Below are 22,349 nucleotides of genomic sequence, written 5' to 3'. Positions count from 1 at the left end.
CCATCGTAGATAGATAGATCTGCTGATACAGCATCCGTCCATATTTTTGTTGGTCTAACTATTGATGTTCTGCCGCCATCTGGCATCTCAAGGAATATTGTTTTTAGCAGTGTGCTGTCTTCTCATCTTGCCACATGACCTGCCCATCTTATTAGCTTACTCGGACAGCTTTTATGTGCCTACTGACCATGGCGGCAGTTTTTTCTTTCGGAAGGTATGCAGACTCGCAAAGAGTCAACTCAAAAAGAAAACAGCTGGAAGGGTTCGAGACTGCGCCATCTTCAATTAAATTTTCATTTCGGTGTTCTAACTTTCCGATGTATGACACACATGTTACTTTAACGGGGACGGCATGCCGTTTTTGTGCTTGCAGGTGGTTAAATTAGAAAATTTTGCGTTTTGATTGGTTTCAATGCTCCAGAGCCGTCAATTTAAAAATCAATAATTTTTATTTTTTTAATTTGAAAAAAAAAATTATTTTACTTTTTTAAAAAAAAATTTTAAAACAACGCGCTTTTAACAAAAAAATCTATAATTTTGCGATTTTTAAACGGTTTCTCTTTTTCGCTGTTTCGAGGTGCGCAAGCATTCGACTCAACGGAAACCAGTTGCAAAGTTTCGAAACTGCGTCATCTTCAGTCGGATTTTAAATCACGTTTCAAAACATGCATGACACCCAAGTTATGTTATGAGAGTTTAATTGAAATGTTTGGGCTTCAATTTGATTGTGTTAAAAATAAATCTATTTCGATTGGGAAAAATGATCCAGAGCCGTCAATTTTTGAAAAAAAAAATAATTTTATTAAATTTGCTAAAGTTTTTTTCTCACTCTTTTTTTATAAAACATTTTTTGCGCCCGAACGAAGCTTCAGGTCGAAAAATCTTGCTCTTGGTAAAATGTTTCTAACCTCAGAAGATCTCCAGCGGTAAATGTTCCACATCTGCGATGTTGTCGGTTCTTGAAAAATATACCCAAAACCGATGAAAACTCCAAAAACATTCAAATAGAAGCACAACTGATTGAGGTCGAGGATTTTCATATCTCTGGATTCAGAAGCTAAAATGCTCAAAGCACACCAAAGTGCAGTGCACCAAAGCAACCGTATACATTTTTATTTTGAATAATTCATTATTTGCATTTTGATTTAACCCACTATACCCAAGTACATTTTTATGGTAAAATAAAAAAAATTAACGGAATATTCTTCTCAGCTTTTAAACGGTAAAATTTATTACCCAAATACTAAATTGGTAATACTAAGTAGATGGTCAAGCCGCACAATGGTTATAACTCATAGAAGCTCTCTATAGAGCCCCTAGTATAACCTACAATCATCAACTAATATATTACTGAATAGCACACTGCGACAATACTAAAAACTTAAATAAGAATAACTTTTTATTAGGATTTTCGTCAAATCAATTAGCTTTTAAATCATATTACTCCCTAAAGTAGAATATGTAAAATTGTCCAATTTTCACTTCAACAGGATGTTAAATGATTCTGAAGAAACCGTTCTGTTGCGGTTTAGGGTCAAACTATCGAATTCAGAACTATACACTTGTGCTTGTTCGACAGTTGCTTTCCAGCCAGTTCTCTAATGAAATCAATTATAATGCAGTGCACCAAACCCAACTGGATCAAACTATTATCAAAGCTCGTAGTCAAAGTAAGAATAACTCAACTGGAGTCAAATTTCTACAATGCACCTAAATTGGACACGACGGCAATTACAACTGGCGACGTCTGATCAATTCCCAAAATAATATTAAGTTAGAGGGTCAACCGTTTGCAAAGTTAGTGCATTCAGGTATTATAGTAAGTTATAATCAATCTAGTCGAAAACCAGTTTGCAATAATGCCTTTAAATTTGATTTTTTGTCTTTCAGATGACGAAGTAGGTGTTTTTAACTTACTATAGATCGTCTCTTCGCTTAATTTAAAAAACATTTATGCTATACATCTGTCTGCTTTGCTTGCATTTGCTGATTTAATAATGGCCATTAATTAAAATTGATTCTTTAAAGCACATCTTGAGAACAGTATAAAGTTCTCAGTTATTGGCTGTATTTAAATTTATAAAACGTTCAATACAATTTAAAAAAGTGCGAAATAGAAATTAATATTCATAATATCTAAAATTCTACCTTTTTAGTAGTGCGGCAACCTTTTTATGCATAGGTTATTTTAAACTATTGCCAAAATAATCGTCATGATTATTTTTATGCTCAGTGTTGGATTATACTTACTATGATAACTATATGAATAAAAATATTGCAAAAATATTTCTAAATTTGTTTTTAAACTAACAAGTTGTCCACCTGTTTCTTCTGCGCATTCTTATTTTGGTTTCTCGTTTCTATTAGCAGTTGCTGAGTTATTTGATTAGCTGTGGCTTCCTTCGATTGCTATTGAGTCGATATTTAGATTCTCAAATTCGTCGATATTTAGATTCTGAATACTTTTTCTGCTGTTATGTTTTACGCCAATTTCTTGGAGAAAGTACACAATATCTCCATATTCGTCCGTCAAATGTCTGTTAAATATTCTTATGTTGATCTCTCTGCTCGAGAAGACCAAGAGAACGGGTTTTGGTTATAATGCTTTGTCGAGTCGAGGAAAAAATTCGTTTTTTTTAGCTAAAAAAATTGGCGCATATTTGTGCATCAGCTTGACGCAGCAAAACGATATTGCTGAAGTATACCTAATCATGTGCTAACTATTAATCGTTATTACAGTTTTCCATCAAGAGAAAGAAAAAGGTAGTTTTGTGTTTCATTCTCCTAAAAATAAAAGTTTTTACTAAGAAGCACAAATAAGACACAATTTCAGTCACAATAAACCTAATTTGCATACTAGATAAAAACTACTGATCAAGAATCTCTATATCATTTTTAAATATATTTTGGGTTGAATGTATTTTTCCCATGCTGTTAACCTAATTCGAGTATACCGCAATTTCCGTAAAACGTTAACTTTCGAACGACAGTAAATCTGCTTACTGTTTATGCAAATGTGAATTTAAAAATATGAGAACAACATGTCTTCTGCAAGTTAGAAACAGAAAAAAACATTAATAGCGCTGCTGTCTAGTTGACTTTATAAATACCCATAGAAATTTAGAGCCAGCGTGAGATTGTAACATAAATACATTTATAAGAAACTAGGGTCCGTGGAAATGGCTGTAATTTCGCAGCACCATACTGTTCTATTTCGCCAAATAAATCTTTTGCAAAAATTAATGGCCGGCATGGCGTAAAGTTTTTTTAATGATTTTTCCTAGTCTGTTAAAGCAATTAGCCGTAGAAACAAAGATTAAGAGATAAAGTACTAGCGGGTGGTAAATGAGTGAACCAGAATCTGTGGCTGATTCAAATTTGCCCATATATGTTTAAGATACTAAATATATATTTACGGGAGTAGACTTTCTGTTGCATAACAGTGAATTGAAAAAGGTATTTTTATAAGAATTTTAGATTAATTAATACTCATCCGTAAAGGGCTTGACGCGACAAAGCATTTTGTTGAATTTTACCAACCTAAACATGTTCTTTTTTGCAACATCCCATCCCCTACCTATATTTGAATAACTTGGCAAGACATTTTTAACCGAACGTACCGTATTAGATTGAGTGAATTAAAACAAGGATAAAACAACTAACAAAGGATAATTGTCGTTCTTCCAAAATTTTCACTTTTCTGACTGGTCAGTCAACTGGGCAATTGATTGACTCTGCAATTTAAATCAATTTTAAGTTACGTGTAAGATCAAATTTAAGTTTCTCTTATTATAAAACTTCCAAATATCGATATGTTTTCAAAATTAACGCAGATCAAAAGAATATTAAAATTAACCTTTTAACATCCTGTAGCTCGATAAGTAATACCTGGTGCACCCAGGTGAAATATTTCAATATTTGTTTACGAACACATTTTATTAGGAATTGCTAATTTGTTAATATTTATTGAACTTGGCTTCAAAGACGACACTGTAATCAACAGCACTAAATACTGGGTAAAATAATTTATTGCTTTACTACTGTTAGTAAATTGTTCCGCTACAACAGGTAATTCCAACCGATCGTTTAATGCTATCAATGTGATAAAACCTAAAATGCAAACGCCATTTTCCACATTGTATCTAAACTTTGTTAGGCATCTTTTTTGCCTTTTTTCCGGCCTGTCTTTTTCGCATCTCCGATACGAAGGCGAGAAGAGACATGCCGGAAATGAGACGTCCTCTGATGTTCTGTGTAAAGGAATATACCATTTACATGATGAGAGGTATTTTGCTCGTTGAGCAGCTTATTTTATAGCGAAATAGGTTTCCAAAAAAAAAATATGAAAAGTTGATATTTCGCTACAGGTATATGGGTTTTAATTATGTTATCAATCGGCTTGTCCTTACGAATATTTGTTTTTTCAATATCAGCGCATAAAACTTTTGGACCAAATGGCAAGATGTTATTTCAGAACTGATATTTTTTTCAATCATATCATTCATTCTGAGTAAACAAAGGTTTGCGAAAACAGAGGTGGTGGTTTTTAGGTGTTTGCGCGAAAGAACGAGAACCGGTTTTAATTTTTTATGAAATAAGCTTAAATAATTTGACTCATTTTTCAAAAGGAACTAAATTTGGGGAAATTACTCAGTAAACATAGATTTTCAAGATATGAGTGCGCCTCAATCAGATAATGTAAATGTACGTGTCTTTGTTGGATCTAATATCAATTTTTTTTATCTACCTAGGTCAACTCTAGAGTCGAAATACGTAAATCTCACACACTGAAAATAATGTCACTTTTTTCATGTTGTCTATTAAATCACTTACTTGGGTTTCCAAAAAAATTTTGATTAAGCAAGCAAATAGAAGTGGCCTAAAAGTAAAAATTTATTTTCTTATATTTTAACTAATCCAAAAGTTGAGTGTTCATCAGTCACGAACAAAAACATATCAAAGCTTATTCACGAATCAATGTTTTGTTTATGACAAGCTTCAGGGTAACACAAGTAAAACAATCGCTACTAAATCACATCCCTGATTAGAGATATTACCTCGAAATGAACATTAAAATATTGAGTGACTAAAATAAAAAGTCTGAGGAATAATAGTGAAAGCAAATATTAATAAGATATGCCTGATAGTAATATGCTTCATAAAATATAAACCTTTACATGTGAAAATTAAATTTTAACTTACTTATAAATCTATACGTAGTATCGATTGTGGATTTGTAATCATTTCGAACATCTTCCAACTTGAGCAATTTTCCAGCTTCACTAGGCATAACTTGGTAATAGAATTAGCCCACAATCGCAAATCCTATTTCCATTTTCAACAAAAGAAATGCATTTCTCAGTTGGTTTACATAATGAAGTAATATTTACAGCTTTTATTTCTTTTGAGTTCTTACGAGAATGTATTTTATTAGCTTATTCAAATATATTTCACTGCTTGTTTATAAAATGGCCTTGTAATAAATTTATTTTCCTAGCAAATCAGCTATTGTCATTGTCAGTAAACGAGCACTTTTTATAACAGTAGCCCTAGTCTATAGATGATCATCTTGATGCATTGAGTTGGAATCAAGACATCTCCAAAATTATTTTCTATCATTTAGACCTGATCTACTCTAAGACGCGATTTTTGTAAATTTATTTTTATTTAAAATGTATACAGGGTCATTCAAAATTGGCGTCATTGATTTTAAGGGGTAATAGGGGCTCACTTGGAGAGTACGAGAAAAATATTGGAAACATTTTTTTCGATAATTTCTAGAATATATTAACAGTTGAAAATCGAATTTCAACTTTGTTATTAAGCATTATTTTGAAATTTCCCTATGTTTAATTGGTAGCATATTGGAATATTTAAACATTCAACAAAAAATTACGATCTTTGCTTCAAACAACGAAAATTTTTGGTAACGAAAAAGTTGTCTTCTACAATTTTTTGATCAAATGTCAAAGCTGCAATAATGTTTGATGAATTAACAAGTAGTTACAGGTAGATATCCTTTGTCAATAATAACAATAATTTATCAAAGTGCAACTTACTTTGAAGCTCATTTCACGAATTTGCGGATATGCGATTAGTCCTGGGGGAATGCCACGGGAAGATATACTGGAGATTGGCTCCAGGAAGATAGTGGACGACAATAGATATTCGGGTTCCAGACACAGGGGAACAAATATTAGACATAATTGCAGCAGAACAACTGACACTTTCCCAGGCACGAGATAAATACCGAGGAAGGGTTACATTCCTACCACGTATATAAAATACGCACGGCACAAGGACCCATTAAAACAATGGCTTACTGAACACCGGTACAAATTGAGCAGGAGTTAATTAACCGAATACGAGAAGCTGCTCGAGAAGAGTGGATAATAAGGTGATAACACGGGCACTAACTTCTTTGGAGTTAAAGATTCAAATGTACGTTTATTTGTAAATATTTAAACTCAAGGTTATGAGGACAATAATTGACATTTCGAAAAAGCACGTTCGGCAGTAAACGAATCCTGTTCAATTGACTTTTTATCCTTCCTGTCCTGTCTATTTTATTGTCATTTTCTGTATAATTTCATGGTTGCAGGAATTTTTTATAATAGACAGATTACCTTGAAAAATATTGTTGCCGTCTTTCTGATATAGTTGTTTGCCAATTTCTCCATTCTTAATAGCAATTAATTGTTATCAAAAATTTATTTTTAATTTTTTTTCGCTATTTTTTCTGTAGGTACTCCTAAAACATGGCGAGACATCTAGTTAATACTAGTCAGTTTTACTTAATTCAATTTACGACTTGGTATTCTCGTTTATTCGTACGCAGCGCATTCAGAAACATTTACATGTTAGCGAACTAGTAAATAACAATCATAAAGATGGGAAAAATTATGCACATATGTATGATACAGTACTTGTCATAATGATTTATGATTTTATTCGATGATCCAATTAGTTCGGAAGGATAGATGGATATGCGAGGTACAGAAATTGGAAATATTAAGAACATTTAATTTCATTGCATTGAATTCACTTTAGAAAACAAAATTACTGATGTTACTGATATATATATATATAATTATCTTGTATAACTAGTTATATATAAGAGTATTCTTAGCAAGTCTAGTCCAAAGTTATGTGTTATCCATTTGAATTCCAGTAAACCTGAAGTAGTGGTTATGACGTCTTGCGAAGAAAACTAGTTTATTATTCGAGGCGCGCATCTTTAGCTCTTAAATTTCTAAGAATTAAAGTTTCTCTGGCAAAATACGATAAAACATTTCTGCGACCTCCATAGAAATGTCACAAAAAGTCACTTTTAGTTAAATTTGATAGCAAATTTGTATTCTCGGCCACACACAGTATGCAGTACATGGTTAAAATATGCAATGCGATAACAGCACATTTTCTAAATATAGCTATTTTTGTCGAGGAAATACTTGGTGCTAAAGACGAATATTTACGGTTTCATTTAGACGATTCTATAGTTGCAGAAATCGACAAACAAAGCCAAATTATTGCATTTTCGTAAACGTAAAAACAGGTTTTTATACGTACATTTAATTTACCAATTACTTTATGTTGTTTGTATATCTTTGCATCAATATACGAAATATTTTCATATTTAAAAAGTTTCATTCAACAATTTTTTGATGAAAAGTCAAAGCGGTAATGATGGTTTTTGTCATCAACAGATAATTACAGGTGGATAGCCCTTGTGAATAACAATAATTTGTCAAACTGGGGCTTACTTTGAATTTCCTTTCACGAATTTGCGGATAAGCGATTAGTACAGGGGAAATGCTACAGTAACATAGCAAAAACTGAAAGAACTCACGCCAACAAAGGGCAAGGAGAGTGATCCCAGAAAGATAGTGGAGGACAATAGATATTCGGGTTCCAGACACAGAGGAACAAGTATTGGACCCAATTGCAGAAGAGCCTTTCAGGGGCACTCAGAACATTCCACAACAACTGATACTTTCCCAGGCATCAAATAAATACCAGCTATATTCCTACCACGTATGTAAGATACGCATTAAACCAATGGATTACTGAACACCGGTATAAATTGAGCAGGATTTAATTAACCGAATACGAGAAGCTGCTCGAGTAAAGTGCATAATAAGGTGATTACACAAGCACTTGCTTGGAGTTACAGACGCAAATGTATGTTTTTGTAATTTTTAAACAAATTAATAATTCGACGTTATGAGTTTCGAAAGAGGTTTCGTCACTTTCTGTATAATTCCATGGTTACCGGAGTTTTAAATAATTACGAGTCAATAGGTACCTTGAAAAACATTCAGATTAAGGGGAGATAAAAAGGATCAAAAGATCATAATTGACCACTTTTCAGAAAGCTTCCCTTTCAACTCTCATTTTTTGTGCTTTGATTAGCGAACATTCCAAATGCAAATTTAATATTAACTTGGATTAGTAATTTCCAAAAAAGGGTCACTTGCAAATGCGATTCTGTCACCCAAAGAGACATGATGTAAAATACGTCCGCTATTTCTGCAAGAAAATATACTTGTATTGCTGTAACTTCCATCTTTCCTGCTGATAAAATGATATTATTGAAACTTCAGTATCTTTAAATCTAGCTTTCTATCTTTCCATAAACAAGAAACTCCATAGTTTCTAATAACTGAAACTGTCAGATTTGTTAGCGGTTTTTAACTCAATATTAAAGCATTTTTTTAGAAAACTTTTTGACGAAATATACAGGATTTACTCTAGAATTAAAAATTAACTTGGAATACACAGTTTGTCGACTCAACCAACTTCTAAGTGTGAGCAGGGATTGTTGCGTTCGTGATCCTGAATTCGTTATATCAAAAGTTACATCAGATCAACCTAGCTTCAGCGAACCATTTAGTAAGCAGCTCAAAACTTACTTAGAATAACAAATTTAATTGAAGCAAAATATGTGCGCCTATTTAAAGCACGCAGCTATATTTACGTCCTGAATATAGAAGGTGTTTCCTGAGGACGGGGCATTATGTTAACCGAGTATTCTACGTCCGAAAATAACCCCAGTTCGCTAAATAATTTATAGCTCAAAAATGATTTTTACTGATTTACAGGGTGGGGTTTGGCTTGCGTTCTATTAGTAGTGTTAAGGTTGTATATCGTTGTTACTTTGTTAGCAGGGGGTTCTTTTTCCTTTCGGAATTTTAGGACGCATTCCAGGCGGACTCTGTCAAATGCTTTCAAATTGTGGACGAAGCAAATGAATGCTGGTAAAATACTCTATTGCTTTTTCCTTTATTTGCTTGATAATGAATACGGCATCGTTTGTTGATCTTTTCTTTTTGAATCCTTGTTGTTCATCTCTGATTTTTATTTGCTCCTCTAGTTTGTTCTTGAGCAACTCTGTACACAACTTCATTGTTGATCATAGGAGAGTTATTTATTCCTCTGTAGTTTTCGGGCTTTGTTTCTCACCTTTTTTCTATATGGAAATTGTGATGCTGGTGTGCCAGTCTTTCAGAATTTCCGTAGTCATCAAGATTTTGTCAAACAGTGTTGTTAGTCTTGCTGCAAGCCCTGGGCCGCCGTATTTTAGAAGCTCGTTTGGTATGTTGTCCGTTCCTGGGGCGTTTCTGTTCTTTAGTTTTTTTAATATTGCCCTTGTTTTTTTCTCGGTAACTGTTGCGCTGGATGCCATTTGGTATGTTTCTACCACCTGTGTGGCCTCGGCATCATATTGCTTCCTGAAGTATTCCTCCCATACCTCCGTAGTGATTCATTTAACCTGTACGTATTTATTTACGGGTTTCTTCCTGTTTTTAAGCATCTTCCACATCTTTATTTGGCCACCATATGGGTTATGATGCATGCTGCTTCTCAATTTGGGCCAAGGTTCTCTTTTGAACAACTTACTATTTTCAACATTTTGGTTAGTGAGGTCAATCTTACTCATTTTTTGCATTAATCTGTTTTCGTACAGTTTCCGAGTGATGTCTGATTCCATCGATTCTTTGTTTACTGGCGGTTTCCTGATTCTTCGTGCCTGCTCCATTAGTAGCTTACACATGATAATATTGTGATACGTCCAATACGTCCAATATATCTAAATTGACTCAAGTATGATTGTTCTGTTGGTAATGATAAAATCGATGATTGATCTTTGGCCTCTAGAGTTATTGAACGTATACTTGTGCTGATCTTTATGCGGGAAATATGTGTTACTAATCCTTAACTCGTTTCTTGGACAGAAATCGATTAGAAGACCTCCGTTTTCATTGATAGTGGGCTCGTTGTATTTTTGTTTGACGCCTCGTAGTATCTTATTACCTATTCGAGCATTGAAATCGCCATAAATACAGCGATTTTATGGGAGTTACTGATTTTGTCTACTGAGGTCCGTAGTTCTCGGTAGAATTTCTCTGAGTCTTCAACAGGTTTGGATATATCCGGGGCGTACGTACTTATAAGATGTATTGTGGTGTGGTTCGGTTTCAGAGAGGTTCTCAACAATATGTCGTTGATATATTCTCTATCTTCGATGCTTGGTGCATATTTCTCATGTAGTAGAATGCAAACTCCCGATTGTGTTCTTTCATGCTTGGCCTTGCCGCTGTAGATTATTATGTGTTTTCTATGCTTACATGTTCCTTGGCCTTTCCATTTCTTTTTCGAGATTCCGCAGATGTCCATACTGTGCTTTTCCGTCTCGCTAATAATGATATCTTGAACTTTTCCCTTCCACGATGTTACGTTCCAGCAGGCGACTCCGGTGATGTTGCGTTTAGGTTTCCAATTTAATTTTTCTTTTGTCATAGCATGGGTCGTCTTCGTGCTGATCCGTCCTGTTTCCGAAGCAGTGTCTTCGGTTCGATTAGCTGTATTTATTGCTTATATATATTGTTCACTTCGGGTAGGTAGATGGCCTGACTCAAAAACCCTACTCCTTTGCCCAGACTTGGGACCGGCGGTGACAACCTTTGAACTACTCAGTTCACCCATCAATCATCGCATCAGGGTTTATCAAGTCACGTAAATATGTAGTTAAAATGATGCCCCTTCCTCATGAAACACCTTGTATATATTTACTGTTATCTATGTCTTAAGGTTTTATAACAACGTATTATTTGATAGCAGCCCATTATTTCTAGACATTTTTTGTTTCCTTAGAATATTGAGTTTCAAACTGTGAGCAGTAGTTTGTTGCATGCGTGCAGCTATTGTTAAATACAATGGATTTTTAGTAATAATCAATGGGCAATAGCGTTCCAGGGTAGGCTTAATTGTCGCTAGAACTGAATAAAGTTTCGAAAGTCCTGAAAGTTTTTTATATCTCCGAAATTATATATCGTACAGATTTCCTTAACCACACGTTTACAATAAAACATTTTTGGGTAAATCAAAGGTGTTGTGAACTCCCTAAGATTGCAAGATTTGCGACTATTTTACTAAGAGCTTTTCTTCTTTCTCTTCTTTTATTCGAAATTTAGCTCCACAATTTTTATTTATGTGTATGGGGTTCTTTTCTTTACGATGTAACTATTTAGAATCCGGCTTAATTTCTTTCAAATAATATTAGTTGCCAATAGCTATTGCGCAAGAACTTTACATAGAAAATCTACATAGCATAGAGAAAAGGTCCATGCAAGATCTAAAATCTACATAGATCTCTAAAAATGATTATGAAGTGCGTCAGTTTTGTGCTTATCTGAGCATCGCGTTGTCCTTTAGTGTTTAATATTGCCAACAAATTCTTGTTATCGGTATGTAGATACTTTTTAGTTCGTTCAGAGTGCGCTATTCTTTTGTCCCTTTTAATTTTCTGAGATATATCTATCCGTTTGCGTTGTCGGTATTGAAATGCTTTTACTTTAGTGTGCTACTTAAATTGTTAATTGATTCAAATAATATCTGAAATTTACTTTACACAGTAGTTCGTTTTAAGAAAGCCATTAAAGAAGCGAATATCTTACAACTGATTTTGTCAGTGCTCTTGTTTATGTAAACTCTGTTCTTAATTGTTCTTATTTTCTATTGTGGGTATTGAATGCCTACTAAAACCAAGATAGTTTTTCATACATTTCTAAATAACTTTTCCTATTTTAAAAATATCAATTGAAAATGTGTATATCTGCATTTTTCACATTATGCCTTTTAAGAAAATCTAAACGGAAAACGTAACTCTTCCAGTTGTATTAAGTTTAGGTAAATAAATCTACTGAACACTTAGCTACTTTTAGGTGTGAGCAAGCAATGATTAGATTGTTCCGAAATGATATTTAATGCTATTGAACTCTATGTGACTACATCTAGTTTTATTAATATTATTGTTCAGTCCAGTTCCAGCGCCCAAACAGACTGAAAATAGACTCTCCTCATTTTTTTCAAATCAATATCGTCACAGCAATTGAGCAATTTTAAACATGTTTATTATTAATTGTACATAGGCAAACATATAAATCAATGTTCTTATTTTTAAGTTAAATATATTAATCGAACAACATTTTGGCAGCCTTTAATCTCACACTGTTATCTATGCATTGTCTATTTCCATCATTTTTCGCATGCACTCTCTACCGAAAGCCGGAAATTTTCATCAAATTTAGTAGTTCTTGAATATGGGCAACTAATCTCTGGTATCTCCGCAAGTTCAATTTGTATCAGGAAATTTAAGGTCGTTAATCATTACGTCCGTCATTAGCCAGTGGATTAGGTTTTAAACATTTACAAGTTAGAAAATTAAAGTTCTAAGTTCCTTCGACTTTTTATAATTATCTGAAGCAATCAACAGCTATATTCTATTTGAGTGTGTCACACCTATAAATGTCAATACAATAAAACATAGGCATATTTTACTTTTGCTGTTACTATGCTTATGATGAGCTTTTATTTTTTGATCTGCTTTAATTTAAATAGTTTAAAACAAGTTGCATTAATCGGATGACCAATTTTCGCGCCTCGGAAAGACAATTTTTCAGTATGTGATCAGATTTTTGCAGCGTTATTTTTCATATCCAGCTAGTATGACTCGTAAACTTTGTATTTGCGTGAGGCCTTGCGTATCATTCAAGCTGCAGGAAACAATCATGAAATTTGCCATATGTACTTAATTTTAAATTTATTTTCTGTGCAGCTTAAGTCCTTGCAAACTAAAATCTGCTACTTCAACCGACTACCCAAATGGCAAAAGTTTAAAGACGGATGTGTATTTCAATTTAATTAAGATGCTCAAACTAACTTTTAATGACTTGGTAAATACCAAATGCCGGAAAAAATCATATTTTGGTCCCTGCGCTGTTTAACGGCAAACATAGTATGCATGACTGATGATTTATGCCTGAAATATTTAATTTCTACATCTTCGGGGAAAATTCACTCAGTTTATAAGTAGCTGAAGCGGGAAAATTTTATTCACTCAATGTTTGAATTAAATCTTTGAGTCGCTTTTGGAACTTTCCATTAGATTTAAGGCTGATTTGTGTGTTTAGAAAATTAACGTCTTAATGTAGTGTATAAAAACGGAGACAACTTCACACATGCTTATTTATTTGTAGTCGTTATATCGTAAAATAATTTTTGAACTGAAAATAACTAAAGAAAAACTTCCAAATAACTGACGAAAAACTTTAAGAACTGGTTAAGGCTAGCGAATGGGCGCATAAAATATAAATTGAAAGCCAACAACTTTTTTCTTGAAAGTCTTTAATATATGTGTGGTTAAATGCATCTGATTTTTGTATGTTTTATTAATAATTTAAATAAAATATGATATGTCCATTAGATGTCTTATTTTACTTAGTACATCCATCGGATACCGTATTTTGTACCTCTGATAAATGTAGGATTCTGTGACATTTGCATAAGCAAATGCACGTCAATTGGACATCAATTGAACAAATTCTGAACATCCATTGGACATGCAGATTCCCGAAAACCGTTGTCGTATGGACGTCCAATGGATTGAATAATGTTATCTGGGTCCATTACTATACGATTTCAATAACGTGTACCATATTTATATTTAAGTCGACGTACAAATAACTAAATAAAAAATTACAAGGACCGATTAAAAATTATACTCTTGAACAGTTTTTGAGCATTTGTGAAATTCTAGATTTGGCGGACTTGTGGGGTTTTGCTAGGCACCTCCTCGTGTGAGCAATGGCAACCGAATTGAAAGAGTCAAATATATGTGTAGGGATTTAATATGTATTAATTTTATTTACGACTAGACTTGTAAATTCATCTAAAAAAAGTTTATTTAGTCCAAGAGACTAGAGTATACAAGGTGAGAAGACGATGGCCGAACTTACAGTGACGGTTAAACAACCATTAGAAAAATCTTACATAAGCTAGTTACAAATCCTAAATTTTATTGTGTTTAATTGGTTTTATTGTGTAAACATTTTTATATATTTTTATATAAACATGTTTTCAACATAAAACAATAAATGAGAATAACAAATTTGTCCAACTGTATTAAAAAAATCTTCTAAAAAAATTAAATATTGCTTGCGTAAGATCACGTATAATTGATTATTTTGAATAAGTATGATCCAGTAATGCTTTGCAATGGAAATATTCCTCATACAGTACTAATATTAGTAAAAAAAGATAATTCTCATTTCCCTGAGTTTCTAAAGTTGCAATTCACCTAAGTATAACCGATTACAATTATTACTAATTGGAATAACTGATGTTGATACTCATGCAGTAAGGACGCTTTACTGACCGTCTCATACAGTTTAACAGGTAACATACATAAATTTTCACGATAAATAAATGGAGTAGAAAAGTGTCGGATCTAACAGGCTAAAACTAACGGAATGTTAAAAAGCCAGAATTTACAGATTTTTTCTTCCAGAAACATATGCCGCCTCAGTACGTCAGCGTAGGCCATAATCAGTTGTCGGCTTGAGTACAATGAACGCTGATTCAAGCACTTTACCAAATATCTCCGGGATAATCATTTCTGACTGATGACTGAATTGATTTAAGCTATTCTCCATTCCCATCGCTGCAGATTCCTGTGAAATAATTTCATCCGACTAATTGACGTCTAGAAGAAATAGAACAAAATTAAATTTGAAACCAACTTTAGACGCTCTATCACAAATAAATGTTGTCAGTTTTATGTTTAGCTACTTGAAAACTCGATAAATGGTTAGGTCAACAATTTAGTGTGACATTAATAAACAAAAGCAGTAATAATTTAGTGAAAATCAAAGGACAAACTGATTATATTAACCGACACATAACATTGAATATATTTTAATTTATTCAGACTCTTTACTTTTGATGGTCTCTACTACTTTGAATGATATTTACTAGATAATAATCCAATATCGAGCTTTAGCTATATGGATACTATAGGTACTACAATGTTGGCCAGACAATAAAAGCTCCTGATCAAGAGGATTACTTGCTAAAACACAATGCCATAGCAATTTTATTCGAACGGAAACATGAATGCAAGATTTCGAGAAAAAAGCTGATAAGTGAAACCGTGCTCAAAACTTTTGCACGTTGCAAGCAGATATCACTAAGGTAAATCTTCAAGTTTCTAATGCATATAATCGTTATAGAAAAGTCCACATTAGTAACAATTTGGTTAATAAAATTGTGACGCATTTAAAGAAAATGTAAGTATTACTCCGTTAAAGACATTATATTTGAAAGTATGATTCCTAGTAATTTCAGTATAATATTGTATCGGTTGAAAAAAATTATTTTATTAGATCTGTTACAGATCAAATAATTGTAGGAAATATGTTAAACGTCATATTTATTTTCATAATGCAAAAAAGAAAGAGGCAATAGTAGATTAGCGAATATCTCGTGCTCTATTACAAAATAGTATTGTAATGCCAATCGGGTAAATTTATACGTTTAACATATAAATGACAAGAAAAGCCAGAATACATATAATATGCCGTATATGAAATATTTCCATAGGGTTGCTTTCATTTCAGATACCTGTGAAATGGAGGAAAGTCATCCCTGCTTTGCATTTCCCCGGACTTATTATCCCTTTACCTTTTTCAAGTACTTCCATATGATGTCATTTTTTACGCGCGGCTTAGGCCTAACTTTAATATACTTTTCCACGGCAGCTCACAAAAGCGCCTTGTGACTCTCTTAGGCCATTTTATTTTCGAAGGAATGTAGAAAACTCCACTTCCAAACATGATGCAGAGAAGAAAGAGATAAAAATCCGTAAGGCGAAACAGAATTTTATATATTTGAAGTACATGAAACTTTTGAACTTAAGCAGCGATTTCTTCGACAAATAAATATTGTTTGTTTCCAGTTCATTAAATTCCAATCGCCCATTAAAATTTGAGTACAAATTTGTAATGGTGGATGAACTGCCGTGCCATGAACGTATCGAAAACTGGATTTCACTTGTAAAACGTTATATTGTATCACATTTTAAAATATCTTCTAACATTTGATGAAGATCATAAACATTTCTTTTAATACATAGCATTTGGTGCAACTTTTGGTATTTTATAAAAACATAATTTTATGAATATTTGTTCGATTCTGATCTGGCATTATCATTTTTATATTTATCAAAATTCATCAATCAGATTGGCTTTAGCAGATATTTGAAATGCCATGTTTGTTTATGACTCAATTGAAATCACACAAGCATTTCATGCATATTCGCATCTGAATTAAAAAACGCTTGTTTTTGATTCAATTTTACATTATCGCACAAACTTATTATGGGGCCTACCATTGTCCTAAAGCTTATCTAACAAATAACTATATATTTTCTTTTGAAGTAGGTATTATAGTATCACGTTTTGTGCGTTTTGCTGCTTACTAATATCTGGTAATTTGGAAACCGATTAAGTTAAACTGAAAAATTTTACAGTCGGAATTTTTAGATCACACACAAAACCAAACTGGGCACTTTTGAATTTGGCTTAATAGTTGTTTAGAAAACTACCTCATTTAATTATAATTAATTTTCTTTCATCATTCAAACATTTGTTTGATAATATAGATGTCAAAAGCGATCTCATTAAATTCTTGGTACCTCTTTTCGATTCGACTTAAGTTTTTTCACTTCTTTCATTTTACATTGAAACATACTCTAAAAAAATTTTTTTTTATATATACATATATGATTTGAAATATCTTCAAAAATGGAAAGGAGCGAAAATCCGAAATCAAGCATTCTTTCTAAAATATTCCGGGTTGATAAATTATTTTGATGAGCACGTCATGAAATTTTCGGTATAATCCAAAATTGCAATAAAAACCGGAAAAAATGTTTTCACCTTGAGGGTTGGATCGCAATTTTGGAACACTCTGTATTTTTTTCAAAAGATGCACACTTGACGTTATTAAATTTGGGTCCCAGACTTCTCCAGAGAGAAAATGTGCTGAATTTCAATGAAATTTATTGTTTTAGTTGTAGGGACACTGCATAAAGAATTTACTGAATATGTCTAGAAAAATCCACCTTTTCAATTCTTTAATCCGTTATCATTGTCCGCCTTGGTAATGCTGTAATCAAAAGTAACTAAAGGTAGTAGACCCCAGAAATTCAATTTATAATTGAAATATTGGTATGCAAGCTACAAAAATCGGACAATATGAAGAGAATAGGAAACTGGTAAAGACACACACGTATACGTTCAATGGCTTGACATCTTTAATGGAATATCATTTACAATTTAATTAAAATTTCTGTTAGAACACCCAAGTGATGCAGTCAATTAGTAGTAGTACAATATTTAGCCTTTGTGTTAACAAAAGATACAATTGATTAAAATACATCTACTTTCGATTTCAATCATATGAAGTTATGCACCATCGCCAGTATTGGCATATTCCCAGAATCTGTTGTAATTATTATTATTCAAATTTCGACTGCTCGCAGCATCACCTGAATAGGCCCTGCCGCTAGTAGCGGCAGCATATGGGGCCGTGGTGTCAATAACGTCATCAATGGTAGTTGTCCTTATAACTAATTGCCCATTTGGTGAAGTTCCGACTACGTAGTCACTTGATGAAGACACACCATTGTCCCAAGAGCGAGCTAGGTGCACTTCTTTAGAAGTGGCAAATGAAGTATCACCAGTAATGGTACTATCCACAACTAGGTAGCCGTAGGAGATACTAGGATCGGTGTCTGGAGCAAACACTACTGCTTCTGTTGAACGTCCCGAAAGAGCATGGAAGGTGCATCCTTCAAATATGGTAGAGCCTGATCCAAAAACAAAATCGACATCACCGGCAATGTAGGTGTCTGTAACGTGGCTTCTTTGCACTGTGGAACCTCCGTTTCCGGAAAAGAACGTATCTTGATGCCCCAATAGGCGACAGTTATCGATTTGAATTTTATCGGCATTTGTTTGTAAGGCTACAGCCTGATCAGTTCCAGAGTTTTTGGAAGAGTTTTCTATAGTCAAATTTACGATTTGCACCGCAGCTGCTTTAACCCAGAATACAGAAGAGCACGTGGTTCCAATAGCACTTTTACTTGCACAGCCGCTGTACATGCTATAAGCTGGATCACCAGACGAAAATAGACTACCAACTGCAGTTTTATATGCTGAACCTGTTAAGGTGGCCGATACGCTAAGTGATATTACGGTACTTGAAGCGCTACTGCCACCACCATATAATGTCAATGGTACGTCTGTACTGGGAATGTAGACTACCTCACTATAGGTGCCAGCGGGGATTTTTATGTACTTTCTGGTTGTGCCTCCAGCATTGATAGCGGCATTTACGGCTGCCTGGATGGTACTGTATCCGCTCCCAACCGTGTAGTCAGCAGTACTGGTGCTGATAGTACTGGGGCTCCATCCCTGAAGATAATTAGATTTGGCATAGCTGGATGCTTCTGTCGATGTAAGAATTGGTCGAGTAGATGTGCCAGGCGCAGTCTGATCAGCTGATGCAATTGCAGCGGCCAAAAGGAGAAGTCCTACAAATTGATAAGTTTCTATGTGTCAACTAGTACACAAAAGCGACTCAAGACGGCTGATTTAGTTCAAATTATGAGAGTAACTTAAACCACGTAAGAGGATTAATAACAGGATAATAATTTATTATTGCAAATCAAATGAAACTGCACTTTAGAAATAGTGAGAGTGGTTGCGGAATATTATATTTTACCTAATATTTTGAATTTTCCATAAAAAGTTTGAAGTATATTTGCAACTTTACGGACTGCATTACAGTTAATTAGGAGCAAGATGGAGCAGGGCAAGATTGCAATGCAATTGGATTTGAAGCTCCATCCGTACAAAGTCCAACTGATTCAATAACTTAAGCCTCAAGACCATGGGCAACGCGGAACATACGCAAATTGGGTGATTGAACAACAAGCCGTTGATGATGATTTTTCGAACGGAATTTTCTTCAGCGATTAGGTTAATTTTTCGCTCGGTGGTTACGTGAATAAACAGAACAGCCGTATATGGGACTCTCAAAATCATCAGGTGATCGCAGAACGGCCTTTGCATCCTGAAAAAGTGACCGTGTGGTGCGCATTATGGTCCGGTGGTGTTATTGGACCGCATTTTTTTGAAAACGATCAAGGAAGAGCCATAACAATCAATTCTGAGCGCTATGGACGCATGTTATCCGATTATTTTTGGAGAGAAATTGAAGATTATGAGTCAGAGCCCTATTGCAAGAGAAATTTCCAGGACGCGTAATTTCGAGATTGAGTGATGTCAATTGGCCCGCAAGATCCTGCGACTTAACACCGTTAGATTTCTTTTTGTGGGGCTATGCGAAAGATCGTGTATACGCCAACAATCCTCAAACTCTAGAGCAACTGAAAGCCAATATCTCTGAAGTTATGACCGAGATTATACCGGTGATATGCGGAAAAGTCATTCAAAATTACTTCAAAAGGATTGAGGCCTGTAGGAGGTCCCGCGGAGGGCATTCAAATGGTATTGTTTTTCAAGTATAATGGCAAGGTTTAATCTTTATATTTTCGTGTTCATCTGAATATTTTGTGTGTTTTTTTTACTTTGCTTTCCCAGGCATAAAATGGATAACCGTATATAATATACTGCGCGGCATATAAAATCAATTGTGAAATAAACCGGTTTTCTAGTTCAATAAATCAATATATGACAGTCAAAGTAGTTCTCTAAACAAAAACTTACTTACCTACTATCTTCATTGTATCAAGACAAGAGTGAAACTCGTACTGGTTTCACGGCAAGACTGCCGTTATATACATATGGAACAAGTGTTTGTTATCAGTTGTATCACCAAATTAATCAATATCAATTTATACCTTTCTACATTTGAATATCAGAGAAAAATGTAGATGACTTGCCATGTGGAATTTTTTGCAGCAAATTTAATTGCATATTGTCAAGTTAATATTACCATACTATTTAGTTGCTGCAATTATTTTTCCATAACAGTTACATGCTGCAATAAAATAAAATGTCGCCTTAGAGCTTCAATTGTATTTGCGTTGTTGTATTGTAAGAGGGTATCAAATATAATATAAATAAATCACTGAGGAAAATGAATGGGCACAAAATAAAATCAAATACTACTAATAAACTCATAAAATTTAAAATATTAAAGACAATGACCAGGAATAAATATCTACGAGTAAATGCTCCTATTATTCGTTGTATTCATTTGGGTATTCTTTGCCTGTTGAAATTTTGAATTTGGATATTAACTAAACATTGGAAATCTCGGAAAATTCATTGTTGGAAAGTAAATTCGGATACTAAATTTTAAAGCTAAACAGTTCTGAAAACTAAGATGCAGATGTGGGGCGAAGAGTCACAGGTTGTCCTGACTTGGGCCCCATTCAAGAAAGAAATGTGAACTATGTGTCACTGAATAGCACAGGGCATAACAATATTTTATGTATAGTCACACAGCTAAAAAATGGACGAATTTTTAGTCTTATGTTATGTATTCGACAGGCGGATTAATTCCTTACTGAATCCAAAATAATCGTCATAGAAGGCAAATGAGTACATACGGCCAACATGAAGTGTAAACAACTTTAAAAATCCTGATAGTTGATTCCTACATGTTTCCAAATCATATAGTATACACACGAATACTATATACGTGTGTATTTGTAAAATTATTATAACGAATTGCATTTGAATTCGTTTTATTTTAATTTTTCAAAAATTTTCCACATTAACTCTCTAAAATTCTCAATCATTCTATGTTCGATATTAAAATTCTTTCTGATAAGCTTATCAAACATTATAATAATTTTGTCAAAGTCAGACAAAAACAATGAGGTGGTTCGATGCCAATTTTGTTCACATTTTTTTAGGAATTGCCCTTCCGTTTCATAGAAGACTGAATTTGACACAGTTTTAAACATTATTAGTTGTACATAAATTAAATTTATTTGAAAATATACTCTTGGTATAGTAAAAAACTTGTTTAAGAGTACAAAGTTGTGTTTTAAATATTCATGTATAACGAACATTTGATACATACCATGAGCAAATAAAAACGACAACTGTATACTAATACCTTAAATTAAGGCAAATATATTGGCAAATATATTGCTAAATAGTGAAATTGGTTTTAATAAATACTTAGAATTTGTATCAATAGTTATTTTTCTAGATTTGGAAGCAGATATACCTATGTTAAAACGGATAAACATGCTACATTACATAGAAAGACATTAAAAATTCTAGAAAATTACCATTATTTTAATTAAACTTTTGCAAATCTATATTGATGCCATAATAGCATTTTAACTTCGAGAACAATCCGTAAACTTTCGCAAAACAGCGCACATAAACCAAGGGGATTCAATTTGACCCCAAAATTTTTTTCTCAGCCATCAATATCAGAATCAGCATATTTGAAGGTCTTGTTAATTAGGCAATCTAATCAAATAGCAGTCGAATACATGTTTGCAATAAACAATTTAAAGGACCCTACTTAACTTCTTACTTTGTTTTCAATAGTTTCAAATAAAACAATCGAAAAGTTGAAAAGCCCCACTTTAGTAATTACAATGTATTTGACCCGTACTAATAAAGCTATGGATTTGCAACAATTCTAAATTTACTTTCAACTTCTCGTCCAGCGCAGTATCATTGCAAAGTGCAATCATTATTTGCTAATCATTAGAGATTAAAACGTTCTTGCAAGTTCAATATTATAGATTCTGCATCGAAGTTCGTAAATTCGTAAGCATTTTGTGGAACTGATTTCAGACCTGCGAATATAGATCAATATGAAGTATGGTACAGTTTCACATAGTTTCAATTCCCATTTGCAGGTACGGAAGTGATCTATAATGAGATTAATTAAGAAATGAGTTACGGAAAATTTCTCTCGTGCGCTTCCAATTTTCAATATTTCATCAGACT

General features: G+C 33.5%; 2 protein-coding genes and 1 long non-coding RNA gene across 3 annotated transcripts in view; 1 reads left to right on the top strand and 2 right to left on the bottom strand.

Moving 5' to 3' along the window:
- Positions 1-22,349, bottom strand: part of LOC109536020 (lachesin) — a gene marked incomplete at its 3' end in the record, with an annotated part of 219,347 nt that overhangs the window by 134,356 nt on the left and 62,642 nt on the right.
- On the top strand, positions 15,519-16,296 carry LOC125502578. The gene is made up of 2 exons (XR_007280347.1): positions 15,519-15,626; positions 15,957-16,296. It is a non-coding gene; the product is annotated as an uncharacterized LOC125502578 (long non-coding RNA).
- LOC109536021 (pectinesterase) lies at positions 17,632-20,253 on the bottom strand. Its single transcript, XM_019902086.2, has 2 exons — positions 20,137-20,253; positions 17,632-18,934 (listed from the first exon to the last, which is right to left on the bottom strand). Exons 1-2 carry the CDS (start codon positions 20,147-20,149, stop codon positions 17,805-17,807), a joined length of 1,143 nt encoding a protein of 380 aa, XP_019757645.1. The 5' UTR covers positions 20,150-20,253; the 3' UTR covers positions 17,632-17,804.

This window comes from Dendroctonus ponderosae, unplaced genomic scaffold (genome assembly GCF_020466585.1).
Source record: "Dendroctonus ponderosae isolate FM_Combo_2020 unplaced genomic scaffold, Dpon_F_20191213v2 Dpon_F_20191213_1, whole genome shotgun sequence".
Taxonomy (NCBI): Eukaryota; Metazoa; Arthropoda; class Insecta; order Coleoptera; family Curculionidae; genus Dendroctonus; species Dendroctonus ponderosae.
This window is presented reverse-complemented; position numbering and strand designations above follow the sequence as displayed.